Consider the following 20,650-nt stretch of genomic DNA (forward strand, 5'->3'; position numbering starts at 1 on the left):
TTCATATCAGCAAATCATAAGTAATTGGTAACTGTGTCAGATAAATTCAGCAGAGTAAAAAATACAGTGTTTCCCTCTTAAATGTAGTGCAGTAGCAGAGAATGGAAGTACTCAAGTAAAGTACATTATGTACAGTAAGTAAGCAGCAGATCTTCACAAGTGAGAAGTTAGAGCCGGTGAATTCACCACTTTTTGCTTGAAACTGACATAAACAATTATTCAATTATCAATTAAGGGCTGAAGTAATTGACTGATCTTTCATCTTAACGTTACTCTGACCTGAAATACTGCAGAGATGACTTCACGTATGTCTTAGTGTGTCAGTGAGTCAGCTGCAGTCTAACATAAAGAAAAAGCCATCACTTTATGTAACAGGTATGTGTTGTCACATGTCAAACATGTGCACAGGAAGTTTTGGGATGCAATGTAGGCTAAAACTGGTCGAACCACATGATTAAACCTAAAGCGCGATGGTCTGAACTCATACCTCTCTGATCTCAACCAACGTTTGACCGCTGAAGAAGCAGGAATCTGAAACATCTTTAAAACATGAGATTCATGTTACATAAGTCGGGGTGAGACGGAGGACAATGGCCATGTGTGCTTTACATAAAGAGGCCTGTATGTGTCTCTTATGCAAACCCGAAAAACTGTGCAGCCATGTTCACAAGTTTTGTCCAAAGGCAAATTCTACCTACATGAAAATGCATCACTCAGATGCTTGTAATTGTTCTCTGTGATCCGGTTTAGACGCTGTAACCAGTAGTGGCTTTGAATGGCTGAGCCAGACTTCATGCTCTTCTTACAGGGATCAGACACTGAACTGACTCCTGTAAACCTAAATATTATCAAAATGTCTTGAAGCATAATCATCTATAACCAGCTGAACTCGGCTCATCACAGCCTCGTTATAAAGACAAGAACAATCAATTGATTAGTTGACTGACGAGACAATGAGTCATCAGCATTTCCCTGGTTTGAAGCATGAAGTACACTTTGTGCTATTTTTGTTGCCTCAAAGTATACTTAAGTGTACTCAAGTATACTTGAAGTGTAAATAATTGCTAAATTGGCACAACTTTTTCCAAACTTTAAGTGTACTGAAGTCCACCAGTGAATATCAGGATTCATGAGCATTTAAAACACACCTGCAGGACAATTATATCACACGCGTTGAAATATACTTAAATATACTTAAAATGACTACAGAACTACAGAAAACAAGTACACGTTTCATGAGTACACTTTATTACTGTTAAAAACACTTAAGTACAATTTCTAATACACTTACAATTAAGTGCTCTTTTGATAAGTACTTTGAAATACCACTATTGTATATTGCAGAATCAGTACATTAATTTTAAAACATTTAAGTCGAACTTGGAGACATCTATTTAGAAGTACACTTTTGAAAAGCATCCGTCAAACATGCTTAAAATTAAGCACAAATAGTAAAAGTGTACTTGTCATGACTTTTCTATACTTCCATTATAAGTATAGCCTACTACTTTTTCACCTGGGTTTGACGTGAATATCTGACATTTTATGGACTAAGAGATTCATCAGAGCAATAATTAAAACATTAACCAGTAATAAATATAATTCCTGAGGCTTGCAAACACAGTACACATCACATGCAGTACACAACAGACAGGTAATTGGTGGAATCTCGTTTTGTTATCAAACTAAGGCAGCGAGTTTCATTTGATGGATCAGAGTGTGTGCCAGGCTGGAACCTGCAGAAACATGACATAATCCCGGTTTAAGGGCCCCTGGGACTGCTGCACAGTACAGTAGCTGTAATATAAATATAACACTGATTTTGGTCCGCAAAAAGAAGCACAAGTGTATAAAGTGCATGATAGGCATCAGTGCAAACAGTGTCAAAGCTGAAGTGTAAATGCACATTTATGAATATAAAATGACCTTTGTGCTCATTGTGTGTCTGTTTGCCTCACATCGATCACTGGTTAGGGGTCAGGGCTGATCCATTTTTTATTTACAGTATTCAAACACTTGGTGGCTGTAAGGCAATGGGAGGGTAGAACGAACCCGCCGTTAATTGATTCCACATTAGCTTAGCCTAGCCTGAGAGCACGGGGACAGATAACACAGCTGCAACAGGAGCAGGACGGCGGCAGTCAACCGGGCGACCTCAGCACGGAGCAGGGAAGGAACGGTAGGCTGGCTGTTCACAGCACTGAGGCGTTCTGTTACAGCCCCCCATGACTCGCTCCACGCTCGCCTACAACACTAGATAACCGTTAACGGTTTTCGCTCTTATCTTTGCCTCGCCAGGAAACTTGAAGCGCTAGAAATGACAGCCAAGAAGCCACAGAGCATCCTGCGGGAGGCTTCTCATCAGATCATCGCAGGTGGATCCGCCGGTAAGTCCGATAATTGTTTCATTACAGATGTTTATTACAGACTGAGACAGATTATGCAACAGTTTGGAGCGCGTGCAAGGCTATATGTACGTAGCATGGCGAAAGTGTCACTCATTAAACGCACATACCGCGCGCCCTGCTCGGTCACCGACGAAACGGCACAAAACGTCCCGGTTGATTTCGCTGAGGTGTCATTAATCGACAACCGAGTACGTTAAGTATTCATCTGTAGGTTCACCGAGCCAAAGACTAAGCATGTGTCGCCAAGATAGATGTCAGCTGTTCACGTGCTGGACTTCTTCACGGAACTGCCGCCGGGTCAGGATATGAGTTCGCGCATGCGTACTACTGTCTGAGACCTAACGAGACTACTGAAGTGACTCTAGAGGGTTTATTTTTGTGTTTTTATGCATTTAAATGCACGGATGTTACGTTGATAGTTTTTAAATGCAGCACTTGACGACGGTCTTCAGCTGGGAAGAGAAAGTGCCTCATTATGAGACGCTGACTGTTAATATCTCTAAATGTTGAACAACATATGACATTGGTAGTTTATTAATAAGAGTATTGGCAATAGCATTTTTATGGGTAGTAGTATTTTGATGGCAGTTAGTATTTTTAGAATCTATACATATTGCAAATATATATAGTTGATTTTTTTTATTCTTTATCCTGTATCCTCCTTACTTTGACCCTTCTATGGCACTGTTTTTGCTTTTTAATATTTTGCTGGCTATAACGACTTCTTTTCGCTGGCGTTGGATCAGTAAAGTTTTATCTTATCTTATCTTATTTTATCTTATTCTTATCTTATCTTATTCTTATCTTATCTTATCTTATCTTATCTTATTCTTATCTTATTCTTATCTTCTCTTCTCTTCTCTTATCTTATCTTATCTTATCTTAAACTGTTACATAACCACTGCAGTATGACCCCAAATCAGAGCAGTGAGCTGGTTAGATGTATGCCTGTATCCTACATATTGTTATTCTGAATATCTGGGATGCCTAGAAGATTGAACAGAAACATTTTCTTCAGTTAGGAATTCACAAAATTTATAACAGCAGGAAAAGTACAGTCCAATGAAGGATGGAGAGGGGTTTATTCCCATTAAGATAAACATAAACCATATCAAATTAAAAGTGACGCAGGATTCACTTCTTGCTCTCTGGCCCCCCGGTGCGGCCACCAGGGGCAGCACCGAGCACACCGCTGCTGAGTCGATATCAAGCGAAGAAGAATTCCCGCGCCATATTTGATTTGTTTGTTTGTTTTGTTTGTTGACCAATTAACAGTCAGCGGTCACCCCCACCGTTCTCGGATTAATCATGTTTTCAAGGTTGTCTTCCACCTGGTGAGTTTCTAATTTCTCTATTCTGTGAGATATTAACGTTCCGTGACTGAGCTGTTTGAAGAGAACCTGCTACGCTGCACGTTAGCCGAATGAGAACGTTTGTGGCCTGTGTAGGCCTCTGACTTCACTCCTGTATTTGGCAAGATGTTGGACTTGTGAAATATTTTCATGAAGAAGCTAGTCTTGCAATCTTTCCAGGCAACTAATGTTAAGTCCTAGTGGTGTTTTCGTTGGCTTAATAACTCGCTATCAGGATAGACGCCGTAGCTAATTACATCTCGGAAGGCGTTAGTGGAATAACAGTCTGAAAAAATACGATCAAAATCCTTAAATTAACTGAGTGCAAGTTTAGCTAACCACTGTTTTTACAGTACGGGGTTTGTAAATATTGTTAAATCACGAGAGGAAACATTTCTAATTTAATACAAATTAATTAATACAAATGAAAGACTAATATAGGGATTGCTGAGGTTACAAACGGGGCTGGACGTCAGTTAGAGTCCGGACATAAGTGACGCGCGGTCTAACCCGGAAGTGAGCAGGAGTTGCTGCTCTCGTGTCTTTGCTCTGCTTCACTCACTTCACAAAAAACTCATCTGTTCTGTTTCTGTTCTGTTCTGCAACTTAATATTACGTAACACAGCTGGCACATGGCCAACTCGTGTTTGCTGAGCCAAAGGGGCAAAATAAAGGTAGCGAGAGACACGAAAGGTGGGGGAGACGGTCGTCAGGCCGTCCTGACATTTTACCTTTTGATCGGTGGAGGAAGAAATCGAAGCAGAAGTCTGTACAGTTCCGTTTAATGGAATTTACAGAGTGGGCTGGTTTTCAAAAGGAGAGTCATGGAAGTCATGTGCTTTGGGCGTTAGAGATGAAAAACACACGATCGAGTCAAGTTTTGGGATTTACGCCCTCCTGGCCCATATCCTCTGTGTAACCTGTATTATTTCCTACCATAAAATACCTAACATAAAAGTGATCACATCACTACTTCACAGTGGTCATACTGCAATAATTAGGTAATTAAACCAAAAATGGAGCATACAGCCAAATATTCCATTATTCTGTCTGTACTACCTTGTAAGTCCTTGTAAGTTAAAGGTGCACTATGTAAGCATGCGGAGTAATTTACATATATTAATTTAACTTTAGTTTCTCACATCACTGTTTTGGCCAACGCCCAGGATGATGCTCCCCTTTAGAGTGTGAGTGCAAGCAGCTGGATGCTGACTGCAGCTGGCTTAACGACCTCTGGTGCAATTAATAAGGATTTTATGAAAGTACCACATAGCATGTTTAAGGGGGATGTGAACTGTGAGAGAAGATAGTGAATTCTCTTTTGTGTCAAACTCCTTTGTCATGTAGGTTATGTAAAGGAGTGCACAAAACCAAAGTCAAGGTTGATGGTTAATGATTGCACATTCCTCAAATCTTTGAGCGAGGTTGTGCACGAGTGGTTACACCAGCAAGTCACTGTAAGAAGTCTGAACATACAGGAGTTTGTTTGTGTTGTGGGATTAGTGACAGATATTCAGCAAATGAGAAAATAAACACTTTGGACAGCTGCAGTGGCTGGTTGAAATCTCTCTGCTGTCGCAGCTTCTGCAGGAGTGGAAGGTCGCTGGTTTTAGCCTTTCCGTGGGTCTCCGTCCTCCATTGCTCTGCATGTGTCCAGCAGTCCAGGATTGTGGTTGTGTGTGTACTTGTGGTTATGAATGTGATGCATTCACATGATGTGGCCACTCAGTGAAAGCTTTTTATTGCATAAATACAAAAATCATTCAAGCGGAAATCATTTCATTTCATTTGTAGAAGCCTCGTTCTGCTTTTCGGATTGTGTCATCACGATCTTAGCATGAAGTTTATAGCATGTGTACAGTTTAATATTTGACTGAGTTCTGATATTTCGCACACTAAGTGAAGTATCTCTCACATGGTGACTCATTATGTTCTGTTCTTCATGTGTTCAGTCACCTAACTACTGCTAATTTGTGTTTGGGCCAGTTTTGCAGTCAAGCGTGAAATGTTGAAGAAATGAAGAAAATCTGATATTCAAATATGATGTTTCTTTTGTCTTAACACCACGTAACAGTAGAAAGTGATCAGTCAAGCATGGCTGTGATGGATTATTGAGTATACGCGGAGACTGTCTCGCTATGGTGTCAGGTTTTTTTTTCTCCAGCTGAACAAGCCAACAGCTGTAAACAATCAGGACCACAAAACGCTTCCCTCATGTTTGTATTCTCGGTGTTGTTTCTGCGCTCACTCACCGAGTTGATCAACACTGAAGGGCGGTTTTTATCTTTCTGTACACAGTGTCCGCAGTCTTTAGCACAGTCTGTCTAGCTCTGGGATGTATTGTTTTCGTCTTCAGAAATCACAATAATACAATGTAAATCTTTACTTTAGAGGCCCCAAAAATATACATTTTATGTTTTCATATTGATATTTTTAGATTTTCTCAAATGTTTGCGTCTGCCTCTTCGTTGTAGGAGTATTGTTAGTGATGCTTTTGGTCTCATTTTCCATATTTATATTGCGCTATATAAATAGACATGAGGCATCTTTTTTATTTCAACATCACGCAAAGTGACCATAAAAAGTGCAAGTGACTCATTAAATGCTTAAGAAATCTTCTCCCAACTGACTTTGTGGCCAACACTGTTCTCTTACCTCCATGAACCAACAGATTTTCAGTCACGGACTACAAGCGAAACCCAAAACACTTAGTCTGCTTCTTCTGCTACCATCTACTGCATTTCCTCTGGGTCTCTGCGCTCTTTAGCTCGTCTGTTGTGTTAATGTGAGTGATGTTGTGTCTGTTGCAGTCTGCTATTAAGGGATTAAAGCGGTGTTTCAGATGTCGTGTCATTGGTCTTGCTGTTCCTGTTCCTACTGAATGAACAGTTCACTCCTAAAGTAGACTTACCTGCATATAATCCATGTTGCAGCCAGTATGTATGAAATGTGTATGACGCCCAGTATAGGCTGCCACTCAGTCCTCTTCAACGCTGTTGATGATGTCATCATTTTACTTTCTAAAAGCAATTTGTATTCCAGGTGTTTTCCAGTGGAATATTTGCCTATTTTTCTCTACTTCTTTGCTCATAAACAATGATTTATTTAGGAATGAGAACTGGCTTTTTTTGGCCAAGTATATGTGCACATACAAGGAATCTGACTGCGGTTTAAACACTGCACTCAATGGACCTGCGTAGGAAACAAGACATACAGCTCAATTAGGACAAAAAGACAAATCTGGACAATAAGTTAAGTAGTGCAAAAATAGAAAATAAACAATAAAGAATGGCGAGGCAGTGAACAGCATGTACAATGAATTTCCTGAAGGAACACAGAAGCACAGTGTTCTGGCTTTTCTGCAGCTGGAGAAAAAAAAAAACTGAGTTTGGGTTCAGAGTGCTCGTGCTTTGTCCTGTTTTTGCTGTAGTGTTTTTTATTTTGGGAGCTCATACATGTCTGCATTGCCATCAGTAGCATACAGTGAGGACCCTGATCCTGCTGACCCTGTGTGCTGGTCCAGTGTGAACTTCATTTGACTTGTATGCAGATGATGTCTTTTAAAACCAGCAGTGAAAAGTTCCTTTCAGGCTCTCAGTGCTACTCGTCTCAGGTGATGTTTTTATGAGAAATGAGGTGTCACCTGCACTCTGGCATTGTTTCTTGTCCCTCCCTGTTTACGCCTCACGAGCCCCCCGGGACTGACGACCTGCTGTCCTCAACCTCCAACCAGAAGCTGAGGGACGCTCGTCTGTCCTCGCCAAGAGTGATGAGACAGAGGTTTGAACCCTGAGCAGAATGACCTCAGTGTTCCTCCTCATTTTTACTCTGCCTCCCCCCTGGAGGTTTTTTTTTTCATCCCAAGTCAGAGTTAACAAGGCTGCAGACAGACTGCTGTTAATTTATGTGTGAGCCGGTCGTAGAGCTTATGAGTCAAAGGTGAATTAAAGGGAGAAGGCTGCAGTGGATCAGTTAGTTTTACCTCTGTGTTGAGTGCCTGGAGGAATAAAGTGTGCTGATTTAGTGATATTAGTGCACATTTAAGTGAAAATGCCAAACATTCTCTCGTTCCACTTTCTCCCTTGTGAAGATTTGATTTCATTGTCTAAGAATTGATTCCCCTCTGGTGGGTAACAGGATAAATCTGAGCGGCTCACAGGACAGAACAAAGCTCTGCCACATGAATTTCAATTCTTAGTTTCAGTCTTTGTCAAACGTTGGATTGTTTCAGCTCTTTTGACCTTGTAAAATGTATTAAAATGAGATAATATAAGACGTTTAGGTTGGGAAAAATTGTCTAATGGAATAGTAAACTGAATAATTTAAGGTTCTGGAGTGTTGGCTGGACAAAACAAGCTGTTTGATTGCACTTCTTCTTGAAATGATCATTGCCATTTCTCACTGGGTTTGATATTTTATGGCCCAAACAATGAATTATTGAATTGACAAAAAACATTGGCAGATTCATCAGTAATGGACGTCATTGTTAGCTGCAGCCCTAGTATCTTTGTTGGGGTGATAACAGTGTATTTCCAGTAAGTGTAAATCCCACAGGCTGTGCAGGAACACATAGACGCTTACTCATACTCTAGCGTCCATTCTGATTTCGTCCACAAGGGGGTAGTAGTTGCACGCTGTATCTCTTTTCACAGTAAAGGGATGTTCCAACTTTTCAGTGGTTGGCTTTCACTCATAACTGTTGGATTCAGGGAGACAGTGATGCATGGGAGCTGTGCAGAGCAGGCAGCTTAGAAGGATTAACAAGCCCGGTGAAATTTATCTTCTTTTATCTGGAAAAAATATGGTAATATGGGCCGAACAAAGTTAATAAAACAACAATAATAATGTCTTTATGATTACATACATAGTAAACCAAATAAAAAAAAAATAGAAATTGGAAATCTATCCAGTTACATGCTCGCTGCTGTAATGTTTTCTCTAAGGCCTTTGTTATTTCCTTGGTAGGAGCATTTTCTAAACTCCATGAGTAAATCGATCCGTCTCCAGCAAATGGACTGTGACGACATGAGACAGACGCCCCGCGTGTGATTACTGAGCACCCCCCCCCCCCCCCCCACCCCCAGACTGTCAGAGCCTCTTCAGACTCTCCTCATTTAACTGGTTTTTCACAGGGAACCTGAAATCAGTCGAGAAAGAACAAATAAAGCCGCTTAGCCTAAATGAAGGAAGGGAAGAATCAAGTCAAAGTGTGCGTGCGTGCATGTGCGCGCGCGCGCGCGTGTGTTATCCCCAGACGCAGGCTGCAGTTAGCTGTTTTTTTTTCTTTTTTCTTTTTTTTTTTTCCTCCGCGATTCCCGAGTGGCTGCACCAATCACAGCCGAATTAGGCCTAATATTTATTTCCAGAAACAATTGTACATGTTTCAGGGGGGCTTTGATTGAACTCCCGGTGGACATGTTGTAGACAGATGTTTAGATGACCTCATGTTTGAAGTAATGTTGATTCTGGATGGGGTGCCTGTTCCTCTAAATCAGCTCCCTCTGCCTCCCATCTCTCTCTCTTTTTTTCAGTTTTTGTGTCTCGGTCTGGGGGGGATCGCAGAACCTGCATGTCTTTCATATTTAATGTGTGCTTTGGCTCGCGTTAAATAGCACACATTAACTTTTTTTTTTTTTTTTTTTTTTTGTTCCATCCTTGACAGACAGATGTCCATGCATGGGGGTCGTGGATGGCTTGGTTAAAATGAGCCATGATAGTGCTGAAGGATGGCTACTTAACCGGACACATCTGTCTTTTGTTTCCAGTGCTTGTCTTTAAACGTGTCTGCCTCAGAACAAGGCCAGGATTTACCGTGAAGGCAGCCTTTCTGACAAGCTTGTAAACAGTAGAATAGTCGATTATGTGACTGATAATCAATATTTTGATCTCAGACATTAATGTGAGTGACTTTCTCCTGCTGTTTGTCTGTGAATAGGTTGCATGCTGCAGGGTGTGCATGCAACAACTCAAGCAACCACTCATTTAATACGGAAAAATCCCAACACACCGACATTCCTAAAGTAAACACGAAAGATTTATTATCTCCGTCAAATAATTACCGTCCTCAGCAAATGTGAACCATCACAGTGCCATTAGAAATTAGCTGAATGCGAGCAGGCATACGTCTAATGGCCGTCTAATTAATGCGCTGCAAATCTCTGGCATCCCAAAATAGTTTGGATAAACCCCAAAAGGTTAAGTGGCGCTAAAACGCTGATGATAAAATAATGAATGCTTTTGCGCAATTTCTGTGGCTTTGCTTGTGGTGTATCATAATTAAATGATTGGTCCTGAACTATTTGTCATAGCTTAAATCAAATGGCATTTTGTTTCTAGCCGGGTGGGGGTACTTTTTTCAGCTTTTCATTTTAACATGCAAACATATAATTTTAATTAATTTTACAGAAGAAAAAAGCACGAACTGCTAATGTGCGCTAAAGCACGCATTATCACTAAGCCCAGGGGGGCATTCCGGTTATTTTTCGTGAGGGACAGATGTTTGTATCCTCAAACTGCGTGCGCTGCCGGTCGTGCGTCATTGCGCGGGCATCCTGCGCTAAAAGCAGCGTGGCTAACGGCTGCGTTTTGACAGCGACATGTCCACGAAGACTCTCAACCATCCAGGTAAAATAAAGTCAAACAAGAAGCTTCTCATGTCTGCCAGTTAGATCTGAAGCGTCTGTGAAGCCCCTTCTCTCCAAGGCCAGAAAACATTTCAGAGTCGCATTCAAAAAAATCTAAACATATTTTTGTTTATTTAAAAATGCCAAACCATTACAACAGACATCAGGACTGCGTATCATGGCCCGGCCTCCTTGATTTATCTATTAAATCCAAATTTTTAACTCATGTCATGCCAGCAGCAAAATCAGAACCATGCGCCGGAGTCTTTATTTGACTGCGTTTCAGTCTCAGCTGTGTCTACAGGTGAGGCCTCTCACAGGCTCCAGGCTGCGCGTGAATCATGGTTATTTGACAAGTGCCATCAATTTTCACCGAGATGACCTCAGCCTCCTACCGAGATCTGTCTCTGTCACATTTTTGGATGCAGTTAACGCAGATAGATGTAACCGAAGCCTCGAAAACTCAGCGAGGCAACGGAGCCGGAATATTCTCAGGTGTAAATTTGGCTTTGTGAATGGTCTCCGGTCTAAGTTTGCAACATGTTAGACCAGTCTGCATCCCCGTTATGGTACTATTAAGATCTTCATCCTGTTTTAACGCAGGCACTGTACAGGCTATGACAGAACCGAGCATTGGACACGCTTTACGCACGCAGAGTCCGGGCAGGGGACAAAGACGTGCGTCCCGGCTGAGCGCCTGTGATCTGATGTATGAGCCCCAGCCGCGTTCACGACGTTATCTTAATGACTTGATTTATGAAAACGGTTCACTGGCGGAGTTGGGGAACCGGAGGAGGCCAGGCGGTGGGGATCGAGACTCCTGTTGTGTGTGAAAGGAGTCCAGCCAAGACGCAACGCGCAATTACCGGATTTGTGCTCGCACGGGCACGCGCACTGCAGTGACTTCTGAATCCGCCGTTGTTAGTCAGAGTCCGGTGGGTTTTTGGTTTTAGGCGACACACTGTTGCGTCATTAACGACAGGATTGCATTATTGCATAACATATAATGTCACATTATTGCATCCGTAAGTGGAGTCAGTGTCGTTAAAGAGCTCAAAGTCTTACAAATGTTCCATAAATCTTTGATTTTAATTGATAATAATTGGGCATAGTTAATAGTTCCACATTATTTTCCCACCAAATAAACAGTAGCTATTATCAGTGGTTGGTCAATGCATAGCCTACAGTTTACTGTAATTTTGTCCAGGTCATATGGATTTACAATGAAAGTATGAAGTAACTGTGGAACAAAAGCACTTAATGTGATGTGTAAAGCTTTGGGGGAGTCTGTCATGAATTGAGTCATCACATGAGAATGATGATGTAAGGTTACATAACCTCAGCAGTCCAGGGTCCAACTGACCTACGGCTGCAACTGAGGACTATTTTCATAGTCGATAAATCTGTTGATTGTGTGTGGTGAAAAATGTCCATCAGTGTTTCCCAAACCCTGAGATGACATCCTCAAATGTCTTGCTTTGCCCACAGTCCAAAGATACTCAGTTGTAGTGTTGAAGAGGAGCAAAGAAACCAGAAAATATTCACATTTTAGAAGCTAGAATCAGAGAATTTTGACCTTTTTTTTTCTTCAAAAAAATCTCTCCAACTGATTATTGATTATCAGACTAGTTAGCAATTACTCCAATAGTTGACTATTAATTGATTACTTGTTGCAGCTCTGGTCACAGTTTTAGCTAATGAATCTAGATGCTTTCACTGATGGTTGCTTTAGAAGAAAGGCGTATTTGTGGGCTTTCATTGGGTTCGTTCTGAGTGAGAGCGGTGAGTCCACGATGTTTAGCGCAATAATATAAACAGCGTGGAGGTACGTTTTTATTAGGAATTCACAGTTGTCTGAGAACTAACAACCTAGACTTCTTTTCCGTAACAACCTATGGTGAATATCACGGTCAGGCATGCCAACACACACGGCGCATTTATCATACATGCAAGTTCCTAGAATAATAATAATAATTATAGTGTTATGGTAAAAGCAGATTCAGTCAGATAATTATGATTGCTCAACATGGGAGGCTTTCTCTGCATCATTGCCTCCTACTTAGGTACCAATTATTAAAACCAGGAACGCGGAGCTGCAGGAAGCACAGTGGGGCTGATTTTAGATCGCGGCGCTAAGAGTATTTCATCACATCACTGCGTGATTTCATAATGCAAATGAGACAATCACACGGCTCTTCCACACCTATTCGCCGCTTGACGTTTTACCAGTCAGAATTACACAAGTACAAGGCATTATTGTGTGTGTACGGAGGAGGTACGTTCAGCACAAAAACAGCATGTGAAACAGGGAAGATGACAGATGTAAAGTAAGCACTGAAATCACTCACAAATTCCATGGCGGTCGAAGTGGAAAGTGAAGGCGAACACAGTACAGCACATGGCAACAATAATAAAACTGGGAGGGAAATCAGCTAAACAAGCTATGCTTAATTGAGCACTTAGACTAAGTAGTCAAGGGGCAAAGAGAGAGTGACCCTGTAAGAAAATGAAAGTTTACAGTTGTGAGACTCTGTGTGTGTGTGTGTGTGTGTGTGTGTGTGTGTGCTGTAGGTATTTTTGAGTGCATCTTGGTCATGTATTCGTGCAAAGGAAAATGGCTACGTGTGTGTGCGTGCATGCGTGGGCTGTGTTTTCATGCCACAAAATGGTCAAGTGTACGCGTTTGTTTGTTTGTTTTCTGTGTGTGTGTGCCTCCGAGTGAGAAATTTATGCCGGGAAATTGGATGTAATTGCGTGTGTTTGTCCGAGACATGCGTGCACATGCGTCCAAGGAAATGGATATATTTAAGCGTGTGTGTGTTCTGCATGCGCCTGGATTATGTTTTCGGATGAGTGGGTATTTTTGAGCCCGGCTCTGTCTTGAACCTCCTAATTAAGTCACAATAGGAACAAGCTCTTCCTGTGGAGAGCTACTGTCTGTCATCCGGGCAGACTTATTATCTCACTGTGTGATTTCAGTGGATCTTTGATAGGATGTGTTGTGTTCGACCTTTTTAAAATAACAGTAACTATCAGGAAAAAACAGCAAAAATTAAGTTTTTAAAAATTTCACCTTGGCCTCAAGAGCCTTCTGTTTATCCTCCACCACCTTGCTGCTCATGAACACTGACATGTGTGTTGAAAAGTCTCGAATTGGGCATTTAACCTCCTGCCCTGTAGCTCGTAGCCACAGTTGGTAGCAGGTCAGACATATGGGCCTGCTACACTGCGGTACTACTGGACGTGTTCCTAATGCTGATTTTTCAGGCTCAACGGTTTTTGATCTCTTGTTTAATAGTTTTTGTTTTGTTTCAGGAAATCTTCGACAAAAAAAAGAGTCATGGCCAAGACAAACCTCATGTTATTTCAACTGAATTTGATACACGATTCGAGGGTTCAGATACAGTAATTACAAACCCTCCGTGCTCCTGCTGTAAGCGCTGAAATATAAATAAACATAATAAGTACTGTCAAAAAAACAAAAACAAAAACGGACAAACTAAAAACCCCGAATTACATGGCTGTTTCCATGTATCTGTGTGTGCGTGCGTGTATGGATGTGTGCATTGTGTGCCCTGTGATTCTCTGGATGAGCTGGAAATTTATAACACAGGTTTTTACAGGAAGACTCAGCCAAAAACTGTAATTCTTTCTCCCCTTTTAGCTCAGTAGTTGGGAGACAGGCCTGCCCACTTTGGGTTAACTCTATCAAGATGAACAGCATTTGGGCCAGTGCAGTAATCATAATGTAATTTGTTGTGCTCATGAGCCAATTTGTGTAGTTTTAGAGGAAATATCCCGTGCCTGGTGGCCTTGTAAGAGCATGTCCCGGGGCAAGGCTTTAATTAGGGAAGTTCAAATTTATAGACACTTTGTATTATTTCTGATCTTGAGTGGTTGGAGGATGACATACTTAAGAGGAGGACGCTGGCAGAGGACGAGGAAAAAGTTGATAATGAGAAACAAAACCGAATGAAAGGTCATGTTAGGAATTTGTTTACCATTTCATTATCATTTTGAAATCAAAGAGTGCTGCAGGGGAATCAAAGCAGACACAAATGTCACGGTCTGGAAGGAGGTTCTGAAGAACAGCGCGAGGTATGCAGCAGTTCCCCTTCAGTTTGTTTGAAAGGAGAGCGAGGGATGGAGATGTGAAAGAGGCCGCCGGGTTGGAGAAAAGAGCAGTGTGTCAGTGTGTTAATGTTCACCTCTGGGAGAGGCGGCGATCCCGAGTTCTTGTCCCGACTGGAAAAAAATGAGGAGGAGGAGGAAAAAAAAAAAATCCAGGCATTTCAAAAGTTGACATTAATTTGCTGCACAGCTATTTAATGAGGATTAAATGTTTTGCCTTTAGAGGAGAATCAGATCCAAATATGTCATGAATATGATGACTCAGACAGAGGGACTAGAGGGCAGAAGAGAGCCATACTGGGGCTTTTTAGTGCCTCAGTAATGCAGTGAGTTAAGAGTTTGTGCTGCTCCCAGTGGATGGATTTTAAGGTAATATGAAGATGGATAACTTTGCTGATCCTTTCACATGTATGTGCAAATGATTTCACTTAACCAAGACATACAGCTCTCAAAATATGAGATAATCCCTTCACATCTGTGTTTAGTTTGCCGCAGGTATCATTGGAAATGTTAATACTACCAGTGTGGAATACTTATTTATTCTGAAAGGCCTCCAAGCTTTCATTCAGCACGCTGATTCTTGAAACGGTTTCATCCCGACACGAGATCCAAATCATGACTCAGATACGACACAGGCTGTATTTTCTATGGCCTGTGTGAGTTTTAAAACAAGAGTTCACACTGAGATGCGTTTAGTAGAACGGAGACCACACAGGGCGCCGGCACGGCAGTGCTGCAGCGTTTGAAGCAGGTACGCGGGGGGAGAGCGGCGGCCGTGAAGGGGGCGACGGAGGAAGGTTAAGTTATCAGCCGTCTGACAGGGCGAGCGCTCCGCTGGGCAGCTCTGTAATCACAGGCTCTGACAGATGCTTTCTCGATAAGAATCCCCCAGAAGCTTCGCGGGAACACACAGGCGGCCAGCTGTTTCCATAGGGAGGCATTGATGTTAACGTCTTCAAAAGGAGGACGTGAATCCAACAATAACTGCAGCAGAGCCCGTCTCTTTTCAAAGCATGGCACGAGTCTCCCTCTCGTCTGGTGCATATGTATTTAGAGCAGGTGATCTCTTTTTTTTCTTTCATTTCTTTCCCCCCCTTTGCATTCGAACTTGGTGGTTTCTTTTTTCCGGCCTGATTTCGTGTTTTCCAGGTTTGCGCTTGGTGTGTGACGGTTGGAGGGAAATTATCAGTCAAAAATTTTCCTCCGTCTTTGCCTGTACCGCACAAGAAGAAACCTTTCGAGGGCTCCATTGGTGTTCTGGTCTTTCCTGAATTGCGGGACTCTCGGGTGTGTTTCATAATGGTAGTTGGAGCGTTGCAGCCTGATATATCGCACCCAGGGGAGAATCTGCTCTCTGCACCAATCTATCAGTCCCCAGCCGGAGGAAGGCCGAATGACACTCAGGCCTCTGCGATTATGGCCCCCCATCATATTCAAAATGTACTTTAAATTGATGGTGTGTGTTTTTTCTTCCGTGAAGGAAACGTCTTGAGTGATCACACACAGGCCCTTGCGGTTTTGCAGATGTTTTTATTGTGATTGCTTGAGGAAATGTTTTGTTAGTAAAATGTAGGATTATTTAATTGTAGTTGTTGTTTTGTAAGCTGCTGGATGAACAAGAGAAAGCACGTTCATTCGATTTTAGACCACGGGTTGTCAGTTCACTTTATTTTAGTCGTTCATTGATATTTACGTCCCCTACACTCTCTGACTTAATACAGTTATTATTATTAGGGCCACGGGGCAAGCCACGAGCACTACTGCCTACAGCAAAGCTGTAGACAGTAGTGCTCGGGGCGAAGCCCCGAGCACTATTGTTATCCTGCGTGTTTTTTCTTCTTATTATTATTATTATTATTATTATTCTTCCTCTTCCGTGTCAAATTTCGATTCGCTACTCCTCCTACAGTTTTGGGAGCACCCACGCAAATGTTATATCAAAACGTGCGTCTCGATCGGGATCGGCGTGCTATTATTTTTGGGAAATTTATCGCAGTTTTTCGCGACGTAAGTCGCGAAAAACTGCGATAAATTTCCCATAAGAAATGAATGGGAGGCGGTAAAAATTGTCGCACTTCTTCTACTGGCTACTGCTCCGGCATACTTTCACCTAGAGACTCCATTTAAACTTTAAATTGTAGACACAAGTCTTGTCTATTGCTGTATTAAGCCACGTTTTGATAACTCATGTAGTTTTTGAGTAATCCCTCATCAATGACCATGAGCGTTTTTGGGGAAATTCTCAGATTTCAATGGGTGTGTATTGCGCGGACAGTTAGAGGCTAGAGTGGGTGACATCATCGCTAGAGTGGGAGAGAGCCGATTAAAAACGACTAGGTTTTTGCTCTTTCCACGCTCCTCCCGGCCACAGTTTACACTCTACAGGCATGATTTTTTCCACAGTTGTAGACAAACTTGTCCTCTCTCTCACAATGTGCTCGAAAAATCTGTGAGATGAACAGAATTTGAATTAGCAGCCTCTAAGTGCGGCCACGTCTGTCTCTGCTCTCCATGCACTCCAATACAAAGATTTTCGGAGAGAGCAGAAAGGAGCCCTGTTTTCAACTCGCGACTGTGTCCACAAAATATTCTGTAGAAACACAAAATTACACCAAAACGTTCAGGAAGTCCTCAAGGCGCTCACGGTGTCTTTGTTTTTCTGATAGGAGCTTCCGTTCTCTCAGGAGAAGCCCAAATGTGAGAGGAGTGCAGAGGCAGAAAATCGCTCGTTTTCTCCGCTTTTCTGTCGCCCCTCTCTGTCTGCCCTTATCGTCATGGGCAACCAAGCCAAATTGCCGTGACAACCACTGAGCCTCAGTGGCAGAGAGCCTTTTTTTAACTCCAGATTTTCTGTCTTTCCAGGCTCCTCCCGGCCACAGTTTACACACTACAGGCATGATTTTTTCCACAGTTGCAGACAAACTTGTCCTCTCTCTCACAATGTGCTGGAAAAATGTGTGAGACTTACAGAATTTGAATTAGAGGCCTCTAAGCCCGGCCATGTCTGTCTCTGTCTCTTTTTCTCTCTCTGAGTGCATGTGTGCCTGAGTGCTTAGAGGGGGCGTGTGTGTGCGTGCGCAGCTGGGTCTCATAGAGCATGATTGGGAGGGGCTCTGAAGTTGCTGTGGCAACCTCTGAGGCTCAGTACCTCTGTGAGCACTTCTCTCTCATGCTCCCACATGGAAATAAACAGACATATGGGCATATAATGTAATGTATATGGACGCGGTCGGGCAATAGACCCCGTGGCCCTTTCAAAATTTCCCGCAGGGAAATTGTCTAGTTATAACTGCACTAATGGTTATGAAAATATTATTTGTGCTAATTTTAGCAAACTTTACCTTCTACTTGATACAATAACACTACAGCTCTTGGTTTTTCTTAAGTGGAAAGGAGACAAGGTAATTACCCTTGGGGCAATTAGAGAAAGGGGCTGTGGGAGTAGGAAAGTCATTTTCTAACCCAAACATCCTGGTCCGAGGGGCCGGAGAGGCTGGACAGCCTCCTGGAGGCTGCTGGCTGGCTCGCGGGGAGCCGTTCGTGGGGAAGTGGATCAGGGTTTGTTTTCTTTCTCTGGAGGCAGGCCTCTGAAACTTCTGCCAGATGAACAGCACCTGAAACGCAGCAGCTCTCCCACCACCGTCAGTAGAGGGAGTGATTTACTGTACTCGGTCAGGCGCACTCGTGTGCATGAAATCCTTTAGTCAGCTTCATCACACTGTGAGCGGTATAGTGGATCAGGGAGGAGGGAGCATGTCGGTGGTTGAGGCCCCAAATGTTATTTTTCTGCAGTCTCTTTAAGGCGGCTTAAAAATGTTTGTGTGGACCTATAAACATGCACAGCCCACATAATATTTCCAGCTTATTACTCACACATGTAATAAGCTGGCAGTATACAAAAAAAAATTGCAACCTAATGACGACATGTAAATGTGAAAAGCAAATGTGGTTCCTGGGGCTTGATTTTATTTCAGCAGGTCATTAACCTGTACTGTAATCTTCAATATTGCATTTTTTTTTTAAAACCACATAAATCTGAGTTTCCCCGTCATGTCAAGTACCATTCAAACACTTTAAATCACTTGTCTTTTAAACTCGGAAATATGCAGTACCTGCTCAGAAATGATGGAAAAAATCTTACTTTGATTTTTAGTTTCGTTGACATTAAACAAGAAGGAGAACAGCTGCAAAAGTGTCAGTGTTAACACAATAAAGGTCAAGGTTTATTTGCATTGTGGTCCTGGATGATGTCTCAGATGGAGGAGGCAGGTGGCTGAACAACATCAGGCACCAACAAACCCACACAATAATAACAGAGAAATCAGTCCAAGCCAAACATCTAAAAATGAATAATAATATAATTACATACAAATTATAGTCAGCGTGGTAAGATTTCACTTCCTAATTTCCCACAATCCCACACTTAATAGAGCTGCGATGATTTGTTGATCAAAGAAAATTAATTTAAGTAATTTTTCATGCCGAACATTTTCCCTTTCCAGCTTCTCAAATGTGAGATTTTACTGTTTTTTTTTGTCGTGCATGTTCTGGTTTTGGACTGAAGATGTCACCTTGCTAAAATTCCAAACAAGTAATCGATTATTGTGAAAATAATTGGCAGATAAATTAATTGATGATAAAAATAATCTAATAGTTAGGGCCTTAAGGTGTAATTTGAGCTTTTAAAAAACAATTCAGTACAACAGTAACTGTAGTCTCATGGCCTTTAAGATACTCAGAGGCTCTGTTGTTATAGTTTTTATATGCAGTTTTACTACACAGGGTTGTACTTGTACATGTGGCTGTGTGCTTCAATGATAACCTTAAAAGGTATCAAGATAATACACTAGTTGCAGTAACTGAGGAGGGTTATCTCACTGTTTGCCAGACACATGAGCGTTATAGGTAGAGAGGTCTTTTGCTCTCATGATACCAGATACATGGACAGTAGAAGCAGCTGAAATCAGAATCAGTGATTGGTTGATCGATCAATTAGATGATGACTGGATTTCATGACAGTAAACTGGATCTTTTTGCTTTTGGGTTTTGGTCTGTTGGACATTTTCTAAACTAAACGATTCACTGGCAGTCTAATCGATGATTAAAATAATCATTAGCAGCAGCCCGAGCTGGGATTGTTAAGATGTCAGTGAGTGCACAAACGTATACGGAGGCTCGATTTAAAGGGTTTATGTACAGGATGTAGCTTGTTTGCCCGTCAGCGCTGCGCCTACCTTGCCCACAAAGAGCGCAGACAAACTGATGTGGTCATTGAAAAGAGCGCACACAAAAGACGAGCAGAGGGGAGAAGATGAAAAATGAGCGAGCAGAAAGCTCTGGGAGTGGCAACAGAGGGACGGAAAGAGAAGCACGAGAGAGCTCTGGCACTTTCCGACCCTCCTCATCCGTTCGTGCATTCGATCTGAGGATCAGGCTGCGAGCGGAATCACAGCACTGACAGAACAGACCAGAGAGCCGTTCGGAAGCTTAACGCCGTGTGAGTGATCCCCATCAGGGAAGAAACGGGGCAGAAAGCTCCTCATGGAGCGGCGCATGAAAAATCGAGCTCTGTGGGAAAGCGAGAGGGGAAATGGGCGTTTTTTTGCATGTAGGTGAATCAAGCGGCGTTTCATCTGAGGCACACCGAGCTGACTACATGACAAATGTAATCCATTTATTAGTCATTCCAGTGAAGCCGATCCCCTCCCGTCCGTAGTTTCATACAGTTTAGATCTTAAAACTCGTCCCGTGAAAAGAGAGAGAAGAAGAAGGAGCTCATATTTGCATTCACGACTGAATGAGAATTAGTTTTGGCCTCCTGACAAGAATCTCTAATGAGCAAACACTGGGATGACATCATCTTGAGGTTTGGAGGGAATTAGCTTGATTAGAATAACCCTCCGCTCTCACCTTGGCTCAGGCATCCAACTCCTCTGCAGTCTGCCTGTCAAAGCCTCTCTCAGCTCCTATGGTTTTGGTTTGAGTCTTTTCCCCCACACTGTGGTGTGTTTAATGTGGAATAAGTACATTCAAGGGGGGGAGAAATGAGTGCTGGTGCTGACGTCTCTTTTAGCTCGATTTTGTTGTTTTGTTGAGCATTTTTAGCTGTTAACAGAGGCAAGAAGGTGGGGGTGGG

At 42.3% G+C, this 20,650-nt stretch overlaps 1 protein-coding gene across 1 annotated transcript in view; it reads left to right on the forward strand.

The window, feature by feature from the left end:
• The first annotated feature begins 2,014 nt into the window (after positions 1–2,014).
• slc25a21 (solute carrier family 25 member 21) overlaps positions 2,015–20,650 on the forward strand; it is a 92,947-nt gene continuing 74,311 nt past the window's right edge. The window contains exons 1-2 of the mRNA XM_076747889.1: positions 2,015–2,179; positions 2,299–2,387. Of these exons, the coding sequence (XP_076604004.1) occupies positions 2,318–2,387 (70 nt within the window). The 5' untranslated portion in view covers positions 2,015–2,179; positions 2,299–2,317. The remainder of the gene's footprint in view (positions 2,180–2,298; positions 2,388–20,650) is intronic.

Source organism: Chaetodon auriga, chromosome 14 (genome assembly GCF_051107435.1).
Source record: "Chaetodon auriga isolate fChaAug3 chromosome 14, fChaAug3.hap1, whole genome shotgun sequence".
Classification (NCBI taxonomy): domain Eukaryota; kingdom Metazoa; phylum Chordata; class Actinopteri; order Chaetodontiformes; family Chaetodontidae; genus Chaetodon; species Chaetodon auriga.